The following is a 24894-nucleotide window of genomic DNA, read 5'->3' on the forward strand; positions in this document are numbered from 1 at the left end:
CTTAGAAAACTGCTTTACTCTTGTCTTCTTTATTCTTATTTAAATGTCCTTCTGTACAGAACAGTGTCATTTGAGTACTTCAAACCCCCATTTTCTTTGTTCTCTCCCTTCTTCTTTATTGCTATTTTAATAATGCACAACCCAGAATACTGAGCTGCCTGTTACGAAGGCACGATCTTGGCTTGTAACAAAGTCGAAAAGCTTTAAAAGTCAGTGCTTTTTAGTCAATCCTCTAAATGTCTCCCCACCATTTCTTATTTTTTTAAAAATACTCTTACATTAGTAGCTGCTAATGGCCTGATGCACCATCATAGTGCAAGTTACAGTTAATATGAGTGACGTTAATACATCTGTCTGTGTGTCCCCCCCCTTATTTCTCCTATTTGAAGCTGCCCCGCTGTTGCTGTACGCGAACCGACGGGATCTGCGACTGGTGGACGCTGCCAATGGGAAGGAGAATGCCACCGTGATCGTGGGTGGCTTAGAGGACGCAGCAGCAGTGGACTTTGTGTTTGTAAAGGGGTTGATTTACTGGAGTGATGTCAGTGAAGAAGCCATTAAACGAACAGAATTCAATAAATCTGGGAGTGTACAAAATGTGGTCATTTCTGGACTTCTGTCACCCGATGGGCTGGCATGTGACTGGCTGGGAGAAAAATTATACTGGACAGATTCTGAAACAAATCGGATTGAGGTTTCTAATTTAGACGGATCACTGAGAAAAGTTTTGTTTTGGCAAGAATTGGATCAACCCAGAGCAATTGCCTTAGATCCTGGAAGAGGGTAAGTCTTTGTTAAAACAAAGTAGTTACAAATATCGAAGTTTGTACTATTTCTTGTTTGTTGAATGGTTTTAAATAGGTGATGGTACTGTATTTGAAGTTATCCTAAGACAGTTTGCATTATTTGCTTCATTTTCTATTTGTGTGATTTGCAAACAATTTGCACTTCTAAAATTGCATTCCTAATGGTTTGTGAACAGCTAGACTTTTAAAAAAGTACTAGAAATTTCTTTTGGCAGTTGTACAGAAGATTAACAGAAATGGAGAAGTTCTAGTGTAAAACCTAATACAATCTGCTGTGCTCTAAAGACAGTCACACTTGTGCCTCTCTGACATGTCGAGTAATTTTTGGAGCTTTAATAATTATTGATATTCATGCTTTATTGAAACATCTGAAGAAATGAGATAAATCAATATACTGTACTAATAATAATTTGAGATGTGTTCTGGCATTTAACCAGAAAATTTACAGAAAAGTTCCTCTCTCTACCCTCAAGGGAACTTCTCTTTAAAAAATTCTGTGTTTTGGCTTAGCCCATTCTAGAACTGATGTAGTTTTCTCAGCTGTCATTAGAGTCTCTGGATGTGGCTTACAGTAGAACCTTTTATCTCTATTCTTGGGACAAAGTAGTGTTTGCCAAAAATGCAAAATTCAGCAGTGTTTTTGGTGATGTTACTTAAAGGGTTAGCTTGAGGTTACCCCATAGGTAGTCACCTGTGATAAGGTGTTTGGCTCTCTCAAAGTGGAAGACTAATGCTGTGTGTTAGAAGACTAATGCTTCTGACAATTTTTTCTATCTATAGTAGAGAACATATTTATACTATCTTTTTTTTTTCTTTGAACAAGCAAGAAAATTAATCTATTGTACTGCTATTGCACATAATTTTTAAGCCAACTTTTTTTTGGGGAGGGAGGATCGTTGCCTTTTTTGTTTGTTAAGATGAGGGTTGTGTTTCGCTGCATGCTACTTCTTTGCATTCTAGTTTGTTTGGCTCTTTTCCTCCAAAAGAAGAAAAATCTCTGCAAAACATGGCCTCTTTCCTGAACTTCTTGGAAATACTGTATCTTGAATATTTTCTTCCACAGTTTCAATGGTCCTTTGACAATTTAAAAAGAGAAAAGATGTTTGGTTTCCGTTACATATATTTCAGGCTTCGGAAATAACAGAAGAATGGATTTATGCTTTTCCTATGTATTTACAACTTGTAAATTGGAGCTAATGATAGTGTTAGTTTCATTTTAGTAGATTCTAAAACCATTTAAGAGTGCAAGAAAAGTGTAATGCTCATGCTCCTTCCACCCACCATCCCAAAACTGAGAGAAAAGGGGAGGAAAAACACAGTCAAGGTGGTTTTGATTTGGCTTGTAACCAGAGAGATCAAGTTTCTTGTTAGTTAGGAATAGCACACTGTTGTGAAGCCAGTTGGTCTTTTTTTTAGAGCAGTATTTGTATTTTCTGAATCTGGACAGTAATATGCTCAGTGATCCATACTAGATGATTGCATACTCTTTCACTCTTTCTAGTACTTTACACTAAGAGGAAAATACAAGAAGAAAAATTAAATAGCTCAAAGGTAAAGCAAGCTTGTAACTTGTTTCATATTGATGATCTGTTAAATCAGTAGGAAACACTTCAATATGCCTAAATCTAAAACAACTCAAAAAAAGCAAAACACCAAACCCCCTTCGCCAACCCAAACAAAACCCCACTAACCAAACCAAGAAACCCCTCCAACAACTGTAATTAAGGGATGAAACATTTTTTTCTGCTGCATTTTTGAAGAGGTCACTTTCTAAGTTGTTATATGAAGAGTATGTTTTAAGAAGGTAATAGAGCAATATAGCCAGCTTCTATCTTGCCATATTGCAGTTGCAAATATTGCAGTTCTTGTATGCAATTTTATTACAGAAGACCTTTCAACTTTTAATAAATCTGGTTATATTTTAGAACCTTTCAGAACCCTTCAAAGGAAGGGTGGCATCTGCACAGAGATGTAAATTTAAAAAGATAAATAAATAATTCCCCAAACTCTTCTTGTATGCATGCTTCTTTCACTAGTATTTAGATTTTTTTCGCCCTGTAATTGTCTTTTGGTTTCATGATGTTACCTGGCAAATAGCAGTAGGAATAAGTAATAAAAAATTCTAAGAGCAGCCAATAAAATCTGAAACTTGGAAAAGCAAAACCCTTCTCATTTTCCTGCAGTCTAATCCATCTCCTACTATGCTCAACTGATGTTTATTTCAGATACAGTTTTATAAGATTGTAATTAATGAAAATAAATGATTTAGCAGCAAAACTTACACAAAGGTCATCTTTATCAACAAGTTCAGTTTGTCATCAAAGTTAAATTGTCAAATGTCTAAAATAGCATACGTAAGTATTTCATGATGAAGTTGATTTAAGTACCAAACTACTACTCTCTTCTGTGTTGGGATGTCTATTTATTAAATGTATCTATCTTGCTGAAAACATGAGAATGCCTACTTGGAAGTGAAATGTTAAGAACTGTATAAGCTAGCACAAATATGTAGTCATGAAGAATGCATTTTCCTGGCAGTGTCCCATGTAGTAAAAATGAAATGTTTTACAGTCCTATTTTCATCTAAGAAGGCATTAAAATATGAACTGTCTAGATTCTTCTCCTACATACATTTTGAGGTTTGAGCTTCTCATTGCTCACATTCATATGCTACAACTTCCTTTAATTTTTTCAGTTTTAGTTGTCTTGATACTCAATAAAATACTGTGTGTGTACCAGGAAAGAGAAGGGACTTCAGATGAAGATGAAGGGAAGGAAGTGTTTGTTCAGCCTTCTTTTGAAGTGAGCCAGCAGGTTTCAGGGCAGTTTCAGGAAGGCTTCTTGGTCCTAGCCATTCTTTCTAGAACTGTTTTTTCCCAACTGGTGTTAAACATGAGATCCTTCTCAATAAGATCAGCAGCTGGGGTTAGCACTGACACTAATGTCGACTTTTTGCCAGGAGAAGACCAGGTGTTAGGTCACCAAGTGCAGGAGAGCGCTTGAAAGTTGAGCAAGTTGAAAAGAAGTTTTTCTGCTTCAGCAGTCAAGATGGAAAAAACAAAAAGAAAAAAAAAAAAGGCATATCCAGATTCTTGACCAAGTACTACTTGAAAATGCAGTATTGTATATTTGTACTGCTGTTTCCTCGTGTTGTTGGGTTTGTTTGTTTGTTTTAAAAATTGTGCAGCCCTTTTTTCCTCATGGAAAAGACTTCGTTATCGTAGTTACATCAAAATTACCCTTTAGACAACTTGATCAGCTTTCTTCATAAGGAGCATTATCAAAATCAACTGGCCTTTCTCACTTCTAGATGTATTATTCATTACAAAGGGAATTTTAAGTGCCTCCTAGAAGTGGTAACTAATTACTTGCTTTTCAGGACATGTTTTAAATCAAGTGATGTATAGAGTTACCTTAATTGTTAAGCTCAACCCAAAACTTTTGGGTTGTAAAGGTTTTCAGTTAATGAATGGAATTAGAGTACAAAGAGCTACAACACTTTTTATGGCAGCTGAAGTTGATTTCTGGATTAAGTACTCTGCATGTTAGGGAAGATCTTCAGGTTTAATGGGTACCCCTCCCCCAACAAACTTATTTTTTTCATGCGAAACCTTTGCAGGGAGCACATACTTTATGGACCTACTTCTTCTGTTTCTTTGGAAGTTGGAAACTTGTGTCTGAGCATGTCAAGCACAAAAGCAACTGTAGTACAGGACTTACATCTGCACGTTGTAACAAAAATTTGTGGGAACTGGTAGTACTTCTGCTGAGTGGTAGATGTGGTGCTTCTGCTGAGTGGTAGATACTCTTATACAAGAGTATAAGAAAAGGGAAATGGACAGTTCTAATTACAGTTACAGTACCTGTGATTTTGGGAAAAAAACACTTTAAAACAAAAAAAACCAAACAGAATTTCTTTGCAAATTCACTTGTGCAGTGAAGGGTTTTTAGTTTTGTGGTGGTTTGAAACTCCCAAGAATCTAATTTTTAAGTTCAAGCTCCCCCCCCTCCCAGTTTGCCTCTGTGAGAGGGTTTAGTGATGGTATGGACTTGATATCTTTTTCACCCCATGTGGAGAGTTTTCAGACAAAACACAACCATTCGTTATTGGGGGAAGGGGAAAATATTTACAAAGGTTTATTTACACCCACATATATATATTTACATTAAATTAAATTTCTCCTCTTCTTCAATAAAAGTCCAAGAAGAAAAGTCTTTCTATCATCTCTCAGGTCACAGTTCCTTCATTTCAGTTTTTTGTGGCACTGGTTAGTGTCCTTCATTTTCCTGAGGCAGCAGATTTACGTATGGCAGTCAGGATTTTTGTTCTTACTTTGTGGAAATTCCAAACCCCGAGCCCGAGCCTTCGGGGATTTCCTTGTAGATCTTCACTCCTATTGGGTTAGAACATTGAAGGCAGCTTTCAGTTCAGTCTTACCAAAGTTCTTCTACTCTGTCTCAGCTCAGTAGCATGACAGAAGCAGCAGCAGAGGGCACGGCCACCTCCTCCGCATTCCGTCCTGGCTCAGCTCTCAGGACAAACTCTGGGTTTTCAGCTCCTTTCTCCCTCTCTCTCGCTGCTGCTGCTGCATTTCGGGACTCCCTAAGGGTTTGGAAGTCCACCCCTCCTCTTCAGAGAGTCTCTGGTTTTGGGAAAATAATACAGTCTTACCCCAAACCAGCTCTGTTGAGTTTATCTCTGTTTTGTTGCCGGCTCTCCCTCCTGCAGGAACATCTCTGCGTCTTTCAGCCGGCTTCACGTTGTCTCGTTGCTACTGGTTATCTTTTGGCTTTTAGCTATGGTTGTCTATGTTCAGGACTGCTGCGCTACCGCTTTCAGTGTCTTCTACTGCTGACAGTAAGGAAACTTCCAGCTCTTGATTACGGGACCCGGTCCAGCTTTGACACTATACCGGGTCTCCCATGGCCTCAGTTGGGGTTGGGGGCCCTTGGCCCCCAGAGTGGCTCACTGGCCCCCTGCTTTCTTCTGGCTTAGATCATGGCTACCTATCTTCTACACTACCTTCACCACCTTCTCTTCCGTTTCTGTGGGCATGTAATTTCCGTAGGGCGCACGTGGACTATTGATTGGCCCAGTATTATCAGTGGGGCAAACCATTACTACCTCAGAGAAAAGGTTTTTCAAACCACCACGAGTTTGCATGCAAGTTAGTTACTATTGTATAAAATGGCACTTTAGATGTAAATTCCCAAAATAATGCAAATAAGGCTTTGCTTCATACTTTCTCTTGCTTGATGCCATCTCTTAATTGAACAGATTGCATCTGACTGAATATCTTTCTGCTGCTCCTTTGCTGATATTAACATTTCATAGGTGAAAGATTGGTGCACTCAGCTAATTGTTTGCTGCATGGCCTGGCCTGTGTCCTGAGGAATTAATTTCTAGGTTTTATAGGTGATGTGCAGGCAAGTGTTATACTGATACAAAATCTGCAGACTGCTGTGATATTGGCACAGAGACACAGAAGGTGTATTTAATCTTTCTTCACCTAAGGAGGCTCTGTTTATCAGAAGATGTTGGTTGCAAATACATCACTAAATTCTGGTAACAGCTAGGATAGTAAACAAACCACAAGATATTTTTTTGTTACTTAAAGGTAATTAAGCTAACTCAAAAGATTGCAACAGTATTGCACAGGTTGTCCTGATGAAACTGCATCAGGAGTGGCCTACCTTGCCTCTTGGGCTGCATGTAACTCCTGGAAGATCTAAAATGCAGCACTGATGTTGCTAGTAGCTGGATGATCCTAGCAGGAGGACTGTCGTGTGACCTGAATCTCCAGGCATGGGAGACTACAAAGCAGAGAAGGTTGCCTAGGCCAGGATTATACTGCATGATTCAAAACCCAACAGCATGCAAAGCAGTGCTTCATCCTGCAAGAGGCTAGCATGGCACCTGAAATGTCCTTGCCATCTTCTGTCCCAGAACTATTGTAACTCCCTCTGCTTCTGAAGCATAAGGTGTTTGGGATTTGGCTCTTGCTTCTATGAAGATCTTTGTGGCTACTGGGAAATAAGATCAGACACTATTCACTTACTTTAATAGCCTTGAATATTAACTCTAGGGGTTTGTTTGTTTGATTTTCTTTGGGTTTTTTTTGTTTTGTTTTAATCTCATTGATAGTTAATTTTCAAAGTTTCTGTCACAAAACTTTGCAAAGTTTGTTTGAGATTTGTCATGTATGCTTCGTATGATGCTGGTTTCCAGTCCAGTGCTAGGATGTTTCAGTTTTGGGTAGATGCTGAAATTGTAAAGCTTTCATTTTATTACACAGCTCAAAATGTTGGCTTCTTTTTCATCATGTTTTCTCCTCTTGTGAAGGAGGAGATGAAGGAAGGTAACCAGAAAACCACATATTTAAAAGAGAGTGAGGACTTGGAGAGGTGACCTCTCCTGTAAATCTTGCTGTGCTGGTTTTATATGTTACTGTCACTGTCTGCCTGTCCTCACCCTACTGCAGGAGGTTGCCAGGAACTCAAAGGAACATACTTGCTAGTATATTTTCTTTATTTTGAAGGTGTTTTACCTATGTTTCCCTTTATAAAAAGCATGGGAGAGATTTGACTTATTAGAAATCAAACTAGAGTGCACAAAAGTGATTTGTGCAGGACAAATATTTTTCTTATAGACTCATACAACAAAGCTGTAGGTGCTTTTAGCTGTAGGCAAGTTTGAAAATAGTCCTTCAACCTCTCCTCCTTCATTCAGGTTCTGGGCTAGAAAACAAGTCTGTGGACCGGATCAGTTGAGAGCTGAGCTTTCCCTTCTGCCAACTTTCCTGTGAATAAGTTAGTAGCATCTTGAAGCACTGTAGAGTTTGTCAGAACACTAAGTTAATTGGCTTTTTTTCCACCTTGTGTTCAGTTTCAGACTTGTTCCAGTGAGACTTGTGAATATGGTGTGTGAAATGAGAGATAGTCGACAAGTTAACTTTCAAAGGATGATTTGGTCTGTCCCGTAACACATACCTCAGCGTTGCAGTATTAGGGTGATAAGGATTAGTAAATTTTATGCAACTTGCTCTAAAATATCAATGTATACTTCAGATATTTGCATCCAGTCTTTATTTAAACTGAGGTAGTAATTTCTGATCTGTGTGAATAAGCTCTGGTGATGAGTCCTTGGGTATGCTTCTGTATCTGCATTTTCAGTCCCTGCAATTATAACTTAGCATCCAAGCCTAGACTATGAGGACCTGTTGCATTTTAAGAAATCATTATTTTAGACTTCTATTAAGCATGAAGTTAATTAAAAAATATTTGTTCACACACTTTTAAAAACTAAAATAATTCTAAGACAACTTTTAATAACTACCAACAGGAACTCACAGGGACCATATTAATTTACATGAGAGTTATAATCTGATATGTTGTTCATTCTGTGTTCTTGCTTGAGAATTCCAAAGTAGCACTGATTGTTAAGGAAGCAGAGAGGCTTTAAAGAATGTCTGTGGTTTCTGCGGAAGAGACCAGAGTAAAAAAAAACCTACAAATAATCCTCTTCTTCCCCAAATGTGACTTACATTAACTTGGCAGTGTTTGTCAGGAAATCATTATTTCAGAATCCATGCCAGCTATTAAGACTTCTAGCAGGGAGCTTGTGATTGCTCACTAAAACCATTGCAACTAACTAAGCTTAACAATTGCAAGAAATTATTTTTATACTTCATCTTAGGGAAAAGTTTTGTTTGTAAGCTCTTTACTATTTCAAGGCAAGATGTTATAGAGGGAATTGTTTTCCAGAAATGATGATGAGCATTGCAGACAATGTGTGTTAAAGCAGATCTGTACTTGAAGATGTTTATTGGCAAAATTAGCCTTTAGTGATTACAGCTCGTTGCAGTGTGGTTTAATCTCCCTTTGTACATCCTGCATCTGTCTTCCTTTCTGAATAAGCTTCACTGTCACAAACACACTTTCTGCCGTCACATGAAATTATACTCACGGTTCTTGCTGTGATACGTCAGCCACACACCGACACACTGCACTCCCGACAAAGGCATTTGTAGCAATGTAGACCCCGCCTGAGCTGCAGTGGGGGAGAGGGGCTGCAGTGTCCGGCCTTTTCAGTGATGACTCTGCTTGTTCAGTGAGTCCTGGAGTGTGCAGATGAAAGGGGGAGCACTGGAACAAGGAATCTTACGTTTCCTTCTTTTAAAATCAGGATAGGGTTCGTTGGTGGTGTACTGGCTGGGTCCTCCATCAGTGTTTTGGGCAGTTACTGAAATGTGTCCGTTTTAGAACATAAAGTCTGGCCTCTAACTTTAGACCAAAGGTTTGGTCACAAACCTTGTTGTGAAATGCAGGTTGTAGAAAATGCAGCAGAAAGTTGCCTTTGTTCCTCTGGAGGAAGTTGATCATTGGATTTATATTGTTGACCAAAAAAAAGATTGATTTATGGCTCATTTCTTGAAGAAAGCTGATAAATTCCCTTGCTAGCATGACTTGAAACAGACTGATAATATTCTTTAGGTAAACTATGGATTAAGTTTGTTTAAAAATGAAAATCAGAGCACTCAGCTATATGAAATTTAGGCATGATTAGCAAAGAAAAAAGTCTACAGAAGAACCATCTTTATTTGGCTGCATTGCTGGAAAAAAATAAGACTATCCCTGAGGAGAATGAGTGTATATCAGTACTGTCTTCTTTGTAGAATGCTCAGATAAAATGTCACAGGATAATACGTTGTAGAGAGGATGCTGAGCAAACGCAGCTTTTACAGTTCAACTAGTGAAAAAGGACATACCAGGGACAAATGTTGAGGTGGCCTAATAAAATATCAAAATAAGCCTTTTGAGAACTTGTGTGGTGACCCCAGGAGAGGAGAAGATCGTTTCACATTACAGAGTGCCAGGGTTGTCAGTTGAGCCTATATCTGAACTAGCACTATTTTACCATTTCAAGGTCTTTGTATATAAGACCTGGAAATTAGCTGAGCAAAGCAAAAGTTAGTGCTTTGGATTTCTGCTTGACACTTGGAGAAAGAAATTACTCCTTTTAACTCTTCGTTGTATTACTGTAGCCTAAGTTGTGAGTTTCTGCTCAGTTTGTTTCCTTGGTAGGGGATCCTCCCTTCCAGCCTGCTGTTAAAACATCTGGCCCAGTTGTGGGTGTTCTCTAATGAAAGAAAGTAATAGGAAAAACCATAGCCTTGTCAGTGGAAGCACAGTCACTGCAGATGGGCCAGGGATGCTGTTCCACAGTAATGCTCTGGATTTTAAATTGTGTGCTCTAAATGCGTGTGGGTGAGAATGTATAACTGATGTGTATTTGTGGTGTCTGTGTCTAGTAGCTTATACTTGAAACAGCCTAATTGTTTTCTACCTTAAAACCTAAAACCCGAGCTCACTCCCAAAACACCTCCTTCCCACCCCCAAAAGAAAACCAAACACAAACAGCAACCCCCAAATGCCCATAAGTATGGAAACCTTTTATTCCTTTTGGATTGATGAGTAGAAATATAAAGAGCAGTAACTCATTTTCTGGACCTTGGTGGTTTCATTAGAATCCTTCTAATAACACTTTCAAAAAAAACCAAAGTCAGCATTCTGGGCCCCTGTCTTCCACCCTCCTCCCCCACCTCCTTTCTTTTCCCAGAGTTGTTTAACATGTACTTTACATTTTCATTTCTCATGGGAACTGTGTCATTTCTCACTTCTGTATCTTAATCCCGGGGCCCCCTGGTGGTCTGGTGGTTAGGATGTGGCGCTCTCACCGCCGCGGCCCGGGTTCGATTCCCAGTCAGGGAACTTCTCCGGGCAGATGGAGCTCGTCAGCCCTGTAAGGCCATCCATCTCAGAGAAGGTCACTCTTAACAAACCTACGTCCTGAGGACCTCACTGGCACTGTCCAAGCTCGCTCAGACCCGGCAGATGAACCTCAGGATTAAAGGGTGGGCTCAGTTCAGTGCACACTGTGTCTCACCTAAACAATCCACTGCGCAGGCTCGAAGGGTAATGACCTTTCCCAAATCTTCGTTCGCGAAGACTGGCCATGATTATGATCTTAATTCCATGTTTCAGTGTAAAGTATCAGTTGCATTAAGTTTTCTTTGTCATTTCAAGCGAGAAATAGTAAAGATAGCAAATGATGCAACTAAGAGCATTGTCAAGTTGAAGAGCTTTTTCCTAAATAATCTGTTAAGTGTGAAATTTATTTTTCTTATTTGAAGGATAAGTATGATCTCTGCTCTAGCAGATTGTTTAAAAATTCCCTTAAAATTCAAGAAAATTGTCTTGCAAATTAAGCTTGTGTAATTTTTTTGCTATATATTGTAGTGATGCATATAAATATCTTCAATTCTTGAGCAGAAGATTCTTTTAGTAAAACCACATGTTTTGTCATAGAATAAAACTGTGCCTTATATCATGGTCTAACCTCCAGGTTAAACTCTGGCAAACTTACTCCTGAAATAAAAGATGGTGTTTTGATATTTATATTGTTTTCAGCATATATTTTTCTTGTGTATATTTAAAAAAATGCTTTTTGTGAAAGTATATGTTTAGATCTGGATACAAGCCTGGTTAGTGTGGGTAAAAATTAAGGCGGGGAAAAATTAAGAGGTACACGTGGTTTATAAAGTAGTGGGCTCAGGCAGGTCTTGAACTGTAAGAATGTTGTGGAAGAACACTTTAAGATGCATAAAGCAAAACCTGCCTATTTCTTATTGTAAGCCCTTGACATGCCGTGGAGCTTAAGCAGTTGTTAACAGTGCAGAATTGTCTGGTTTTATTGTCCCTGCATATGTTGGTAAACTGGTGCTTCACGTGTTCATGAGATTTCACACAAATGTTCTGTTAACTGTATAAAAGTATAGATTGTGCAGTAATTGTACTGTGCTTTCCCGATTAAACAATTTGATGTTTTATTGCAATAGGATGACATAAACTCTTTTAAACAGTAATAATGTGCTTATTGTGGCCAGAAGTGATAACTGGAGGTTCTGACTGAGCTTTTCTTGCCCTCTCTCTACACAAGTGTAGAAGTAGTTGCTTGACTGAGGAGAAGGATTGCTGGATGTGGTGTTCAAGCCAGCCCTCATCACTGAGCTGGCAGGCATAGGATGGCTTGGCCAACTAGTCAATAACATAACCAGAGATTTGTTTTAGTAAAGGTCTGATTGCTGCTCATAACCACTAAAAGCTTTAGCATTAAATAAATTATATAGTCCTAATCAGCATTTTATAACTACAAACCAAATTTGGATTTAAATGATGGATACTAAGAAAACATGAAAGTTCAATGTGTTCTTGAGGTTTCACAGAAATTTGTTACTTAAGTAGAGAAGAATTCTCTCCTTGCATAAAAATGTTCTTCTATTTCAAGGCAGAAATGAGAGTTGGAAAACTGAGCTGCTAAACTGAGGAAATGAGACTTGAAAAACTTAAGTTCTTTATATAAATATATTTGTTTTAGTGTCATTAAAATCTGTGATCTCTCGTCAGCTTATGTAACCAGAGCATTTTGCCTCCTGTTTAGGAAGTAGCCAAAGGGCAGTCTTATTGATAACCATGAAATATGAAAGAGTCTCTTTGCTTTCAGTTCCAGCTTTCCCTGTCTAGGGTAGATTCTCTATAAACCCATATTTCAATGTGGCCCTATTGTTGCAAGTTCTGTCTTCTTTGTACCCCCTTCATATAAAATGGATGCTATCAACTGATCTTACATAAATAATTCACTAATGGAAATTAAAAAATGAAAACCAAGGTCAGAATATAGAGGATTTCTGTGCATCAGCTTTTAAATGTCCAGCAGGACATGCCTGAAATAGAGCCAAGAAGTGACTGAGAGAAAACTCAAAAACTACTGAACCTTTGATAGACTTAATGGTCATCCAGGGACTGTACAGAGACAAGAGTCTTCCCATTTTCTCCAGTGAGAATAGGATTACAGATGCTAAAGGGCCACCTGTGCAACTCTTTATAATCAGAATTCCTATATTTAAGGAAAGAAAAGACAAAGGGAAAGAAAGTGACCCTAAAAAATTGAACAGGCTTGATGAGAACATTCGTGAAATCAAGTGGAAGGTCATCTATGGTAGTTACTTGATACTTAAACCTCAACTGGAGTGCTGCCTCTCTAATCTTAAGCTCATGAATGATCCGGCATGATTCTTCTGTTGTTGATTTCAAAGACTGAATTTGTTTGGGGATTGTCATTCCTGAATTCACAATTGCCTGCTCAAGTAAGAAAAATAATTGTTTTGTGCCAGTGAAAGAATCTGCAGAGCCAGTTAGCTATTAACTAAATTTATCAAGTAAATATACTTAAAAAAAAATTGTGTTAATAGAAGAGTGGGTAGTATTCTGAAAATAGTTGTACTCAGTGAAGTTTCTGCATTAAAAAAAGGATAGTTAGAAGCAAATATTTGCATTCTAAAGTAGGGGAAGATGAGAGTTTTTAAAAAAACATATTTATCAAGATCACTTAATTGTGCCATTCTCTTTTGTTCTCTCCCCTCCATTTGCCCCCACAACATACACCATCGACTTTTCCTACTTTCAGTTTTTGAAGTATGCTTTACCATCTACTTTGGGGGGTAATGTATATAATGTAAGCACTAGGGGTTGTGGCTTTTAAGTTCTTTTCTTTCTGAAGTTCTGTTTTCTGAAGTATGTTTGAGGTGCTTCTTAGGATCTGTCTTGTGAACTGTCTGGTTTTTCAGGCTGGCTTGTTGTGGTATACCATGAAACTTGGACAGATAAAATCACAGTATTAATAGTTATTTTGCCATAACAGTGTTGAGTGTGCTGCTTAGGCAGTGAACTGTGGTTTTGCACAAAGAGAGTTTGTGGCATTCCAGTGTCCAGACTTAAATGATTGTTTTCTTAGTGCAGGACCTAGATACTATATAAAACTTCTTTTCAGGAACTGCCGAATATTAACTTCAAGGTTTTCCCCTGGAGATGGTAAAGGATATGAATAAGCTTAATCTATGTATTTTTTCTGTTAAATAAAGACCAAACTAACATTTAAAACAGTGCAAGTAATGGCTGTTCTCCCCATGTAAATATGTGCCAAATTTGGTTAATGAAAAAGAGTTTAGCTGAGAATTTGAAAAATACCCAAGCTAGATAGTGAGAACAAGTATCTGGTTATTTGTATGCTTGATACTTCTTTTAATTCATTTTAGGGAAATAATGACTACCTTCTTCTTTTGCACACGTATCTTCCTAGCAAATATATTATTCTCATGAACCATGCAACTTGCCATTTTCGTGATTTTCTGTTGCATCCAAATAAATTTCCTTTGGTGTGAGCATGGTTAAGAAGTTCGCATGAATGTAAGATACAACTTGTCAAACATATGTTGAGTGAATGCTTGACTAATGTTTTTATGATGGAAAAGTTCTGGGTCCTTTTTTTAGAAACAATAAGAAAAATCTGTGGTAATAATTAGCCTTTTTATGCCTGACTTTGAAGACATTACATGACTTGTTTCTTCATTTCAGCCTGTCCCTTTGGAATTACGAAGTAGCTGGCATCTATTTTCTCAATACCGTTGAGAAATACGTCCTAATCTTCACAGGGATGGTTAGGTGTTTTCTTTGTGTCGCTAACTGTGAAGTTTTCGGTCTTTAAAAAAAAAAAATTAGTGCTCCAAAATCATAAAATGATATGAACGATTGATATATACAGAGAGTCAACAAAAAAGTTGTGGGCAAACTATGTACATAACAAACCCTTTGACCTTAAATAGTTCTATTTCACCTAGAATTACCCTGTTTTGCATAACCAAAGGCAACCCTGTTTTAAGGTAGTGGTGTTTCTATGCCTGACAAGAAATCATGTAAGTTAATAAAGTGGTAATTTATGCTCTAGTGCAGTCTCCACCTAGACATTTGTAGGCTGAGTTATGCAACTCGTATGCCTTGTAACGTACTTAATTTGCTTACAACACCTTATTCAGTGTTTCAGCAATAGGAACTGTTGACAGGAATGGCCATGCCCAGTTTTATTTCAAAACTTAAGTGTCTTATTTATTCAAGACTTTTTTTTTCATGGATAGATTTGTTGTTACCCTCTTTAGGATTCGAGGTAATTGCAGTTGTTTTCAGCTGGTGATTTTGGAGACAGTAGTGGCCATGGGCAGCATTCTGGTTTGGGGCTTAATGTTGTCCCTTCAGCAAGGGTAACTGCAGTTTAGTAGTGGAAGAGTTCTATGGGTTTGTTCAGAATTCAGTTTTACTTTAGTCTTGGTCTCTTTTTCACAGATTTGACTGAATTTAAGGTTTTCTCTATCACTGTGTTAACTGTTGAAGTGGGAAGGTATGAAAGTGGAAGATAGTAGGTTTTCACTTAAAAACAACCAGTAGTGAAGACAATGTGACTTGGTAGTGTTTTTCACAAATACACATGAACACCAAACTCTGTTTTTTCTCCTTTCTACCACTTTTTTGCAACCAAAATGTTCCTCTTATCAGAAGCAGAGTTGGTTTCACATACCATAAAAGGAAGCAAAGTTTTTTTTTTGACCCCTTTTTAAGAGTTCTTCTGCTCTTTCAGCCTTTAATCTGCATTGTAGTGTTTTGTCTGTGTCACTCTTGACATGTTTCAGAGTGCATTGAATGAATTTGTTTAGAGAAGCATTTCTTCTATTTACCTCTTCAGAAGCACAGGAATGGGCAAAATGTATCAGCAGAAGTTCATCTGTGGGATCATTCAGCTTACTTTTGTTCCTGACAGAAGGAAAGCACCACTTGATTAAACTGGCATTTTAATGGTAACACTGTGTATTCAGTAATAAAATTGTCTTCCCCAATCTGTGACAATTTTCAATGTGACTTTGAATGGGGTAAAGGTACTGTATTGGGAGTGTTGCTCGTAAAGACTTAGGCTTTTTTTTTTTTTTTTATGTGTAGCTTCTTTTTGCATAGAAACACCTAAGTATAATACTGGGTGATTTGTGGAATGATTGTGTGAATAATGTGTGCACCAACACATGGAAATGGTGGCTGCTAGGCTGGAACCGAAGTCCACTTGGAGGCATCTGTTGTCATGTGCCCTTGGTTTGTGAGTTGGTGGGCAGTGGTTGTACCTGCACCCAGGGTACACAACTGCTTCACTGACTTTCTCACTGTTTGGGACTGACTGAACAGCTTCACAGGTGAGATGGCCCGGTCTGGTCTATGTAGGCTATAGGGAGCCTGTGCAAAATGATAATGTCCACAGGCTTAGTTTGAAACTAGGGCAGTTTGAAGGTAGCAACTTCAAGAAATGAAAATTGTCTCCCCTTTTGTCTTGGTCATTTGTGTTCTGATTCTTGGACGTGGCAAAAACTATTGCAACCAAGTGTTTTGGTCTTGTCACCTCATAGTACTGAGAAAACTTCCCATGCACTGGGGACAGAGTCCTACAAGGGTAAGTGGCAGCAGTGATGGGTCTCATGGGGCTTTGGTGGAATGGCAGAGCTGCAAAGTATATATATGTCTGGGTTGTATTACATGCCTGTGGATGTTTTCTGAACTAGACCATAGCAAGAGTGGTGAGCACCACTCTGCAGATATTTACTCTGTAGAAGACTGTTGGTGCTGTAGAAAAATAGTTGTTGTGGAATATGTGTTGTCTTGCTTGTAAGGGAAATATTTACCCTCTGTCTTTAGGTTTATAGATGATAGCTTAAAAATCACAACACTGCACAAAACCTTAAATAGGCAATCACTTAGGGGAATGTTTAATTGATGGTTTGTTGTCTATAAGGGCATGAGCTGAGAGTTTTTGGTCTAGTAAAAGTTTGAATGTAACTTGGGGAATGAAGTCAGGAAACCTAGCAACTGAATATTTTAGAGAGTGACGTGCTATTTAATTTAAATTGAAATGCTGTCAAACCACTTGCGTAGATAGATAGTCTCTCAAAGGGAAGGTTTCTGTGCATAATTCTGGGTATAATGAATGCTCAAGTCCTGATTAGGCCATGACATAAAGTAGCAAGCATCCAGACAACATGGTCGTTCTTAAAATGTCAACAGCTGTTTTACACAAGTCAGTGTGTAGAAAATAATAACTGTATGGTTGTGTTGCACCATCCAAGCTTCAGAACTTAATTCTTTAGATAAGGAATGTTTAGATACAGATTTAGTTGAAGACTTTATGCCATGAAATGACAATAGCTGCAAGCATGTAACTTTACAAAAGCATCATATATTTAGTGGTGTAATATGTCTAAAAGTTTTGGTGGCATTGCAGTCTGCCTTATCACTGTATTTGAGTGGAATGAGTGATTAGTGTATCACTGAGCAAATACACTGCTTACTGCAACATTTTTCAATGGAAGGATATCTGAAGGTTTTGTTTCTGATTCTTCTTTGTTTGGTATATTGTGTGTTTGTTTTTACGAGAAATTTTGAACAAATCACTATTCCTGCCTTAACTTTCTTTTTCAAGACATTTGATGATATTTAGCTGGTTTGTGAGCACAGCACAGTTCTCCGTGTTTCCTTTTCCCTTCCTCCCGCTCCTGCAGATGCCTGCTGAAAGAGGGACTGAGATTCTCTCTGCCTGAATGGCACAGAGTTGGGCCAATGCTGTGCCAGCCTTTCGTGATTGTTTTAAAACAAATGAAGCAGCAGTTGTGTTGTTACAGATTTGTTCTAACAGCACTGCTTGTCAAACAGTTTAGATGAATTAGAAGGGGAAAAACAAAAATGTGTTTCAAAACCTAGAATAAGTATAAACACTTTTGGGAGCACTTTGGAGGACTCTGAGACAGACTCTAGAAGTGTTTGTGATAAAAGCACTCTTTTGCCATTGCTGCATCCTCAAATGCAAAAAACATGCTGCTCATGTACCACTAAACTGTCTATAAAGGACAGAGATGCTGACCTGACTTCTTAATTTGAGGAGATAAATTATATAAACTGCATTAAATGATGAAGTAAGAGCTAACGCTTTCGTTAGAGGATTTTCAGTTAGTTGAAGTTGGTGTGGAATTCTATTACAGTTTATTTCTGTAGAAGTGGTGATTCATCAAAATTGACGTTTTTGTGGAAACATTTGTTTTGACAGCTTTCTGTTAGGCTGTCATCCTGGGTCACATGGTTGGAGCCTTGAACTTCCTTCTCTTTTGCAGTCATTCCACAGTAGCTGCCCGTATGCTGGTAAAATGGTTGAGGGTTTTCAGCTGTGTTAGTTTGTGATCTCACTGTTCTTAGATGTTTCTATCCACGTAGATCTTTCAGTTTTAAATGTGATTGTCACATGCTGTTCTACTTCAGTTATAACTTGTAAACTTTGGTTTTGTTTCATTGCTTACAACAAGGCTTAGATGAGACTAAAACACTTACTGCTAAAAAAAAGTACTGCCCTTTCCACATCCCCAGTTCTCATTCCTTTGTCAGCTCTTCCTCATTTTGGCACTGTGGTTTATACTACACTGGGTATTGCCTAGATGGAAGGTACGATTAATGCTTGTCAGGGTCACCAGAATTTTAGTACCTGTCTTGCAGACCCTAGAAGGCAAGAGGGTGATAGAAGTATAGGTTTGTTTTGTTTTTTTCAGGAGACAAACAGAGCAGCTGAAGAGAGATGGAGCCTCTTCCCCTTGTCAGAAGTTTTAGCTTCCTGTGTGGTTGACCTGTATACCTTGGTTGTAGATTCTGGTTGACATATAGGAATGCTGATTATCCATCAACTGTTTTCAGAGGCAATCTTTTGTTTAATAGTTGCTAAGCTGTTATATCAGGTTTCCAGCTTTTGCTCACCGGTGCTTTTTTCTGAAGGTTACTACAAACTTTAAGACACTTTTCAAGTCCTATTTAAAGGTCTGATTTTCATGATGACTTATCAAAGTCCATGCTATGAAATGCAGACAGAAGCATTTTTCTTTATTACTTGTCATTAAATTGCAGCAACAGCCTTCCAATTCATCCTGTGATCTGTTCATCTTTTTCTCTCAATGCTGAGCAGTTTACTTTGTGAAAGTTGTATTGTATTTAAATATATAAGCAGATGCAAAAGAGGAAATATACACAGTTGCTTAACAGAACCTTGTTATCATTTGGTAGATATTCTTACTCCATCACCTTCTAGCACAGGATGCATTCTTGCTTCTACAGGTGGGATTGGAAGAACAGAAAAGAAGCAGCATCGTTGTACTACCAAAATAAATAGCTCATGGGTCTCATCTACCACTCCAGTCTTGTCAAGATAGCTCTTATCGAAGTGTTTGAGCTGCTTAATGGTGTGGGAATTGGATTTTGGGGGGGTGGTGTAATTAGTGACAGGTTGTGCTGCAAACTAATACCTGTTTTCTTTGGTAATTTTGTGTTAAATATGCACAGCTCAAAACCAGTCCAGGCATACATTAGCGCTTCTGTTGGAGGACTGAACCAAATGTGCAGTAAGCCCTTCCCATCAGTGGTCCTATAAGAGCTAATGTTTCTCTGTACAAGAAGTTTTATTAAGAGCTCTACTGGCTGTCTAGCTTTCCACATATTTCGTGCATGGATGGTTGGTGTCTCTTGCTACCTTTGCCGATGGGATTAAAAACCAAAACTTGTTAGTAGTGTTAGTTGGTGATGGATGGCAATTTTCAATCCTGACCTTGAGTCATGTGTAAGAGTGCAAAGGAAAGGGTTGCTGCACAACATCGCTGTACTCTTAATTAGCTCCTCTGAGGTTACAGATTTATGTGTCTGAGGTTTGTGTAGCTGAGGAAAGTGATGTTCACAGCTCTTTACATGGAGCATATGACATTGGGTTATGTTGAGCTAACAATGAGCACACACATGTGAAAAAAATGATGGATCTAGGAGCTGCTAATAGCCTAAAAATAGGGAAAAACACCATTAGTAGCTAATATGTGATGCATGTGTGAATACTGTAGGTATTTGAGGCCTAAGTCATAAAATAAGCCCCAATTTGATCTTTGTAATTTGTTACTCCATTTCAGTCAAGCTAGGCCCCAGCTTCATCTCTCAGTGACCTCCCAATCCAGTGGCATCATGCAAGTTTGTAACAGGGCATCCCCATGGGACAGACCTGCTCCAAATGCTGTAGGGGCTGGACATGCTTCATTCAGTGCCATTATTGTCGTTAAACTTCAAGGAATCACGCTATGATGTAGAAGACCAAGCTTTCTTTATTCCAGAGTTCACAGTGAAAGTTGCATCACTATGGGTCTTCGTTTTCAAAGGTGTTGCCCATTATTCAACTTTGGATGCCAGTTCATTTCAGGGGACGCATAACAGAAAAAGCAACATATAGATCCCTGGTACTATGTTTTGCCACAGTCTGTGTGTGAACTTTATTTAAATGGCCTAACAAAGTTCACTTGTTCTTTGTTTTGAAAGAAACCCTTTGAAAGAAAGTCTTTTTTTGAAAGAAAGTCTCTGATTTGACAGAAACTTCATATCTCTCCTACCTACAGGGGAGGAGATGATGTCCCTGCTTAAATTCAGAAGTTGGTGACTTTACTTAGTCCCAGATATAACTGCCTCATTGCCATCAGTTTGGATTTGTGACTCTTTGCCTCTTAGAAGTCAAAACCCCCACATAACCTCTCTTGTTAGGATTTAAGTGAAAACTCAGTTCTTGACTGTCCTGGTTTAAAAGTTAACCAGCAGGGGGAATGAACCCAACTCAAAGGAGAGATTATAAGTCAGAATAACAATTTATTAAAATAATACAGTAAGTACAATAATACAAACAAACAATTGGTCTCAACCCACAAAAACCCAAATGTATGACCCAGTACCCTGGGGCCTGAACAAAGTGGTGTTCCTTGGGCCCTGTTTGAGTCCAAAGTAAAGGGAGAGGGGAAGAACCTGCTGGTGGGAGAGCTGCTGCAGTCTGGCCAGAACTGGTGATCGCAGTCCAGTGGTGGTCTAAGTCTGGTTGAGAGCGATGAGATGCAGCCGTCCTCTGGATCCCACGAGTGGGTTGAAAAATGTTCCAAAACTCCAAGATTATATATCCTCCAGTTCAGGCAGGAATGCTTGGTACTCTCCTCAGGGCGGGGAGTTCACAAAGGGTGTGAGGACAGAAACATCCTTCTATCTCACAGGCCTCTTAACACCTAGTTTATAGCCTGAGGAGTCAGGCTCTATGGGCAGAGGGTGCGAATAGTCTATTGACAACAATAGTCTAGTTTCTGGGAAATGACATGGAAGGCTATAGAATACAGTTTTGGGTTACACCCACCATGCTCTATGGGCAGAGGGTGCGAATAGTCTATTGACAACAATAGTCTAGTTTCTGGGAAATGACATAGAAGGCTATAGAATACAGTTTTGGGTTACACCCACCATGATGAACTGATCTCAGCTGTCCTAACTAGGACAGTAAACTATTAAAAATGCAATTTTGTGTGAATTTAATTACTAATCATTAAGTTGGTGTTACTTTTGCTTAGCTGTAGCTTGCTGTTGAAGTGCAGTTGTGCAGGGGTGTTGTATCAAGATATTTTTAACTTGTTGAGTTTACTACTAAATCTATAGATTTCTGCTTGTTGCTCCTGACTTCTTTCATAAATTGTTTAGGTAATTTTGGCAAGATTAAAGTGTTATTCTGCACTATATCCTTAAGATTCAGCCTCATCCGTATATGGACCCCAGGCTGGTAGTGCTTCTTCATCATTTTGGTCTTGGTTCTTACACAAGATTGTCAGCAGCACCAGCTTTTCCTAGAATTATAGAATATCCCCAAGTTGGACGGACTTACTAGGAGCATCATGCTTGCTTTAGAGGTATTAACATATAATTTATACATAGGTAGTGTTTTGTTTAATGTGCCAGCTCGTTTTGCAAGTTAAATGCAAAGAAAATTACATTGTTTTGTTAAAGTAGTTTTTCTGTAAAACCAATCAAATTATTTCTTCTGCAGGAAAAGCTTTGAACTAGACAGATTTTTTTGTGTTTGCTTGGTTTCTCCCTGCTTAATACCTTTAATGTTTCATTCTTCTGAATTGTGCCACGTAACGTGGGGTTTGGCTGTTTTTTGTTGAATCAGAGGTGAACCCTAAGTGAAATGTTTGATTTTGAAAACAAGATAACTGAATTGACCTAGGCGGGCTTCTTTGGTATCAGCACATTTTTTCCTCCTGTTGTCTTGTCACTAACACATCTTTTTCACTCTTTGGAGGGTCTCTGAGTGGAATAAGAACATGTGGGTCCTACTTGCACTGCCTTGATCCCCTTGGATTGGTGAGTGTAAGAAGATCCTCCGTTCGATGCTTCACAAAACCTGGGCCGGATGATGTCTTCTGGACTGAGGGATACCAGTCTTTTCTGTCTGGGCAGGCAACAGCTGGCTTAAGATGCTGGGAGGTTCTGTGAGATATAAGGGAAGAAAAAGACAGGTATTCTTCAGAGAGCACCCGAAGTAGGTTTATTACACCATTAGGTGTAAGGAGAGGAGCTGTTGGGCCCTTCTGTATCACTGACTTGGTTCTCCACCTTCTGCACTGATGCCGGAGAGAGGTGGAAAAGTGGCAGCCTTGAGGTGTAGGGCCTCTGGCAAAAGCAACTGCAAACAGATGGATCAGTTTTATAAGCAAAGTATTTACTGGGCAGGAAAGAAATGTTATTTAAATAAGCAAAATATTGCTGAAATCTTATTTTCTGTTTCTGTCAACATCAAAGTTGCACACTAAGAAAACTAGGTTTTTTGCTGACTTTGAAAATCTCTGATTTTAAATAAAATGTGCAATTTCTATAGGCTGCTTAGGTATGCAATAGTTCCCTACATTGTTGTTAAATAAATGTAGATTTCCCTTTCCCAGAATGTTTCAGTATAGCATTGTATCCTTTCTGTAGTACACATTCTCCACTCGCCCTCCCAAGCAGCGGCTGAGTTTCAAAAGGTGGCATTTTATCTAGTTAAATTGTACAAAATGTGATTTTTTTCTTTTCCTCCAGATGCTGTAAGGAAAACAAGGAAAACTACTTCTTGTTTGTAAACAGCCTGTATTTTGTAAAAACTCTTAAATGGCATTTAGTCTAATTATTTTAAATTCTGTGAGCTATGGCAACTGATCAGCACGTTTTTTCTGCTTAGCAATTCAGGCTTGAGATGAAAGCTTTAAACTTGAATGAGTTTTATACTTGAGTGATTGGGAGCATACTTGAGGTTTCTACCTATAGTGCAATATTTGGTGGGCATTTTTTTTGTACCTTGCTAGAAAACATCTTGTGAGTGAGGCCTGTGGTTGGGCGAGGATTTGGATTTTTTTCACTCTTTTGATGTGTCTCTGTGCTGGAAGTGATTTGTATGCAGTGTGTATGGTTAATGGTGGCTCTTACTAGAACAGGTGAATGAGCTGCAAAAGAAGCTTGTAGGAAGAAATGCTAATGACTTGGGTTTAATGCTATTTTAATTGATTTTTTAACTTCAGAATTCCAGATGCAAAAATACTAGAAATGTAGTTGCTGTAGAATACATAGCCACTTGTTCCATAAAAATTGAATCTGAATATTTAATATTCAGCTGAAAAGTAAAAGCAGTCTTACTTCCTTTACAGCAAAATCTAACCCAGAAGAAGCTCGAGCGAAGTCTCAGACATCTCAGTTATTTGGCAGTAATGTTTTCAGTATAAAAATGAAGGGGTGTTAGTTTCATCTGAGGATGAAGCCTTTGGCCAGTATTCATACTGCATTTAGTGGGCCTTTCTAACTGCTCTGTGAAAACATTCTTTCTTCTCAATAAAAGCCAAGTCTACCTAGGTTTCTATTTCCAGAATTAGGTCTCTAACCAAATCTCCAGTGTAATGTAACCCGTCTTATTGTGCATTAATTACACCGTGTCCCTTTATTTCTACTCTTTTTATCCTCTATAGAGAAATCTCTCCTTCTTCCCTGCCCCTCTCCCCTCTTTTTTTTTGTTTGTTTTGTAGTGAACATCATGTAGCTTTTGGGTTAAAAATAAGGCCTTATTTTCTGTAATTTTGTAGTGTGAAAAGACTAATTGGTGTGCGTTGCTTTCTTACAGGAGAATAAGTGATTTAGTGAGTCTAGTGGATGATCAAAATATAAAAGAAAAAAACCCAGCCATGGCAAATGAAACTGTTTCAGGAAAGCTGAAATGAATTAATTGCTTGCCTGCGTGTTCCTTACTGAGGGTGTCAGGTTGGTTTCTGTATCAATAAACTGATAAACAAATCACAAGAACAAGAACTGCCTCAAAATGTACTGAACTCCTAGATGACATTAATTAATTTAATTTTAAAAAAAGCCTAAGGAATGATGGTTACATGTAAGTAAACTGGATTTACATACCAAACAATAGGATGAAAACTATGAAAAAAAATATTAGCAGAGTGCTGAAATGTGATATGAAGGGTAAGAGTTAGCTTGGTTCAGCAGAACATTAAAGTTCCTTAGGGTTTCTTGGAGGAGTCAGGAATTAAGAAGATAAAAATGACCCAGTTGGTAGTAGTGTACTGAGAGAGGGGCTGAATATTTTACTGATGAAAGACTTGGAATGATAAAAAAAACACTCACAGAGGAAAAATTACAGACAGATCTCATGATATTGAACGTTGTTGTTCCCCAATTTCATTTGATGGCAGACAGGTTGTTTCTCTGATAGTTTTTTCAGCTGATCTTCTCTCCTCTTGTTCCTGGCTGAGCCATTCTGCCTTCCCATATTTTAGCACAAGTACCCACTTGATGGTGTGGTGAACTGCGTCAGGGGATTGATAGACCCCAACCTAGAGTAAACTTCCATTAAAACAGAGAATAAAGTTAAGTGAGTTGGTCTTGGTTAAAAGCTGTTACTGCTGTAAGCTGAGTGTGCATTAAGGATTCCTTAGGATGGTTATACCAGTTCATTCCATCTACTATGAGTGGAGTTGATCTGCATAGTACCCTACATACAGTTCACAGCTCCAAACCTTGCACAGTGATATGCAGTGGGATGCTTAGTGAGGAACAGCCCAGAATGACAAATGGCAGATTTATCTCTCTCACCCTCAATCGCTGGGCAGAATAATTGCCATGTATGACTGTGCTCTCTTGCCATGGAGAAGTGTGTGTGTTTCTAGGGCTTCAGTTTGAGATACAAGTATAGGGAAAAATCTTTCTCTACTTCCTGCATTCAGGATGTATAGGGAGAAAGGCAGAATAATTCTCT

General features: G+C 38.5%; 1 protein-coding gene across 2 annotated transcripts in view; it reads left to right on the top strand.

Moving 5' to 3' along the window:
• The window catches only part of LRP6 (LDL receptor related protein 6), a 120634-nt gene that overhangs the window by 14766 nt on the left and 80974 nt on the right, over positions 1-24894 (top strand). The window contains exon 2 of one of the 2 annotated variants that reach the window (XM_051770758.1): positions 390-783. The exons of the other annotated variant lie outside the window; for it this stretch is intronic. Within the exon in view, the coding sequence (XP_051626718.1) occupies positions 390-783 (394 nt within the window). The remainder of the gene's footprint in view (positions 1-389; positions 784-24894) is intronic. 2 annotated transcript variants of the gene reach the window in all.

The sequence above is a fragment of the Manacus candei genome, unplaced genomic scaffold (assembly GCF_025592945.1).
Source record: "Manacus candei isolate 608988 ecotype Guabito, Panama unplaced genomic scaffold, ASM2559294v1 h1tg000124l, whole genome shotgun sequence".
Classification (NCBI taxonomy): domain Eukaryota; kingdom Metazoa; phylum Chordata; class Aves; order Passeriformes; family Pipridae; genus Manacus; species Manacus candei.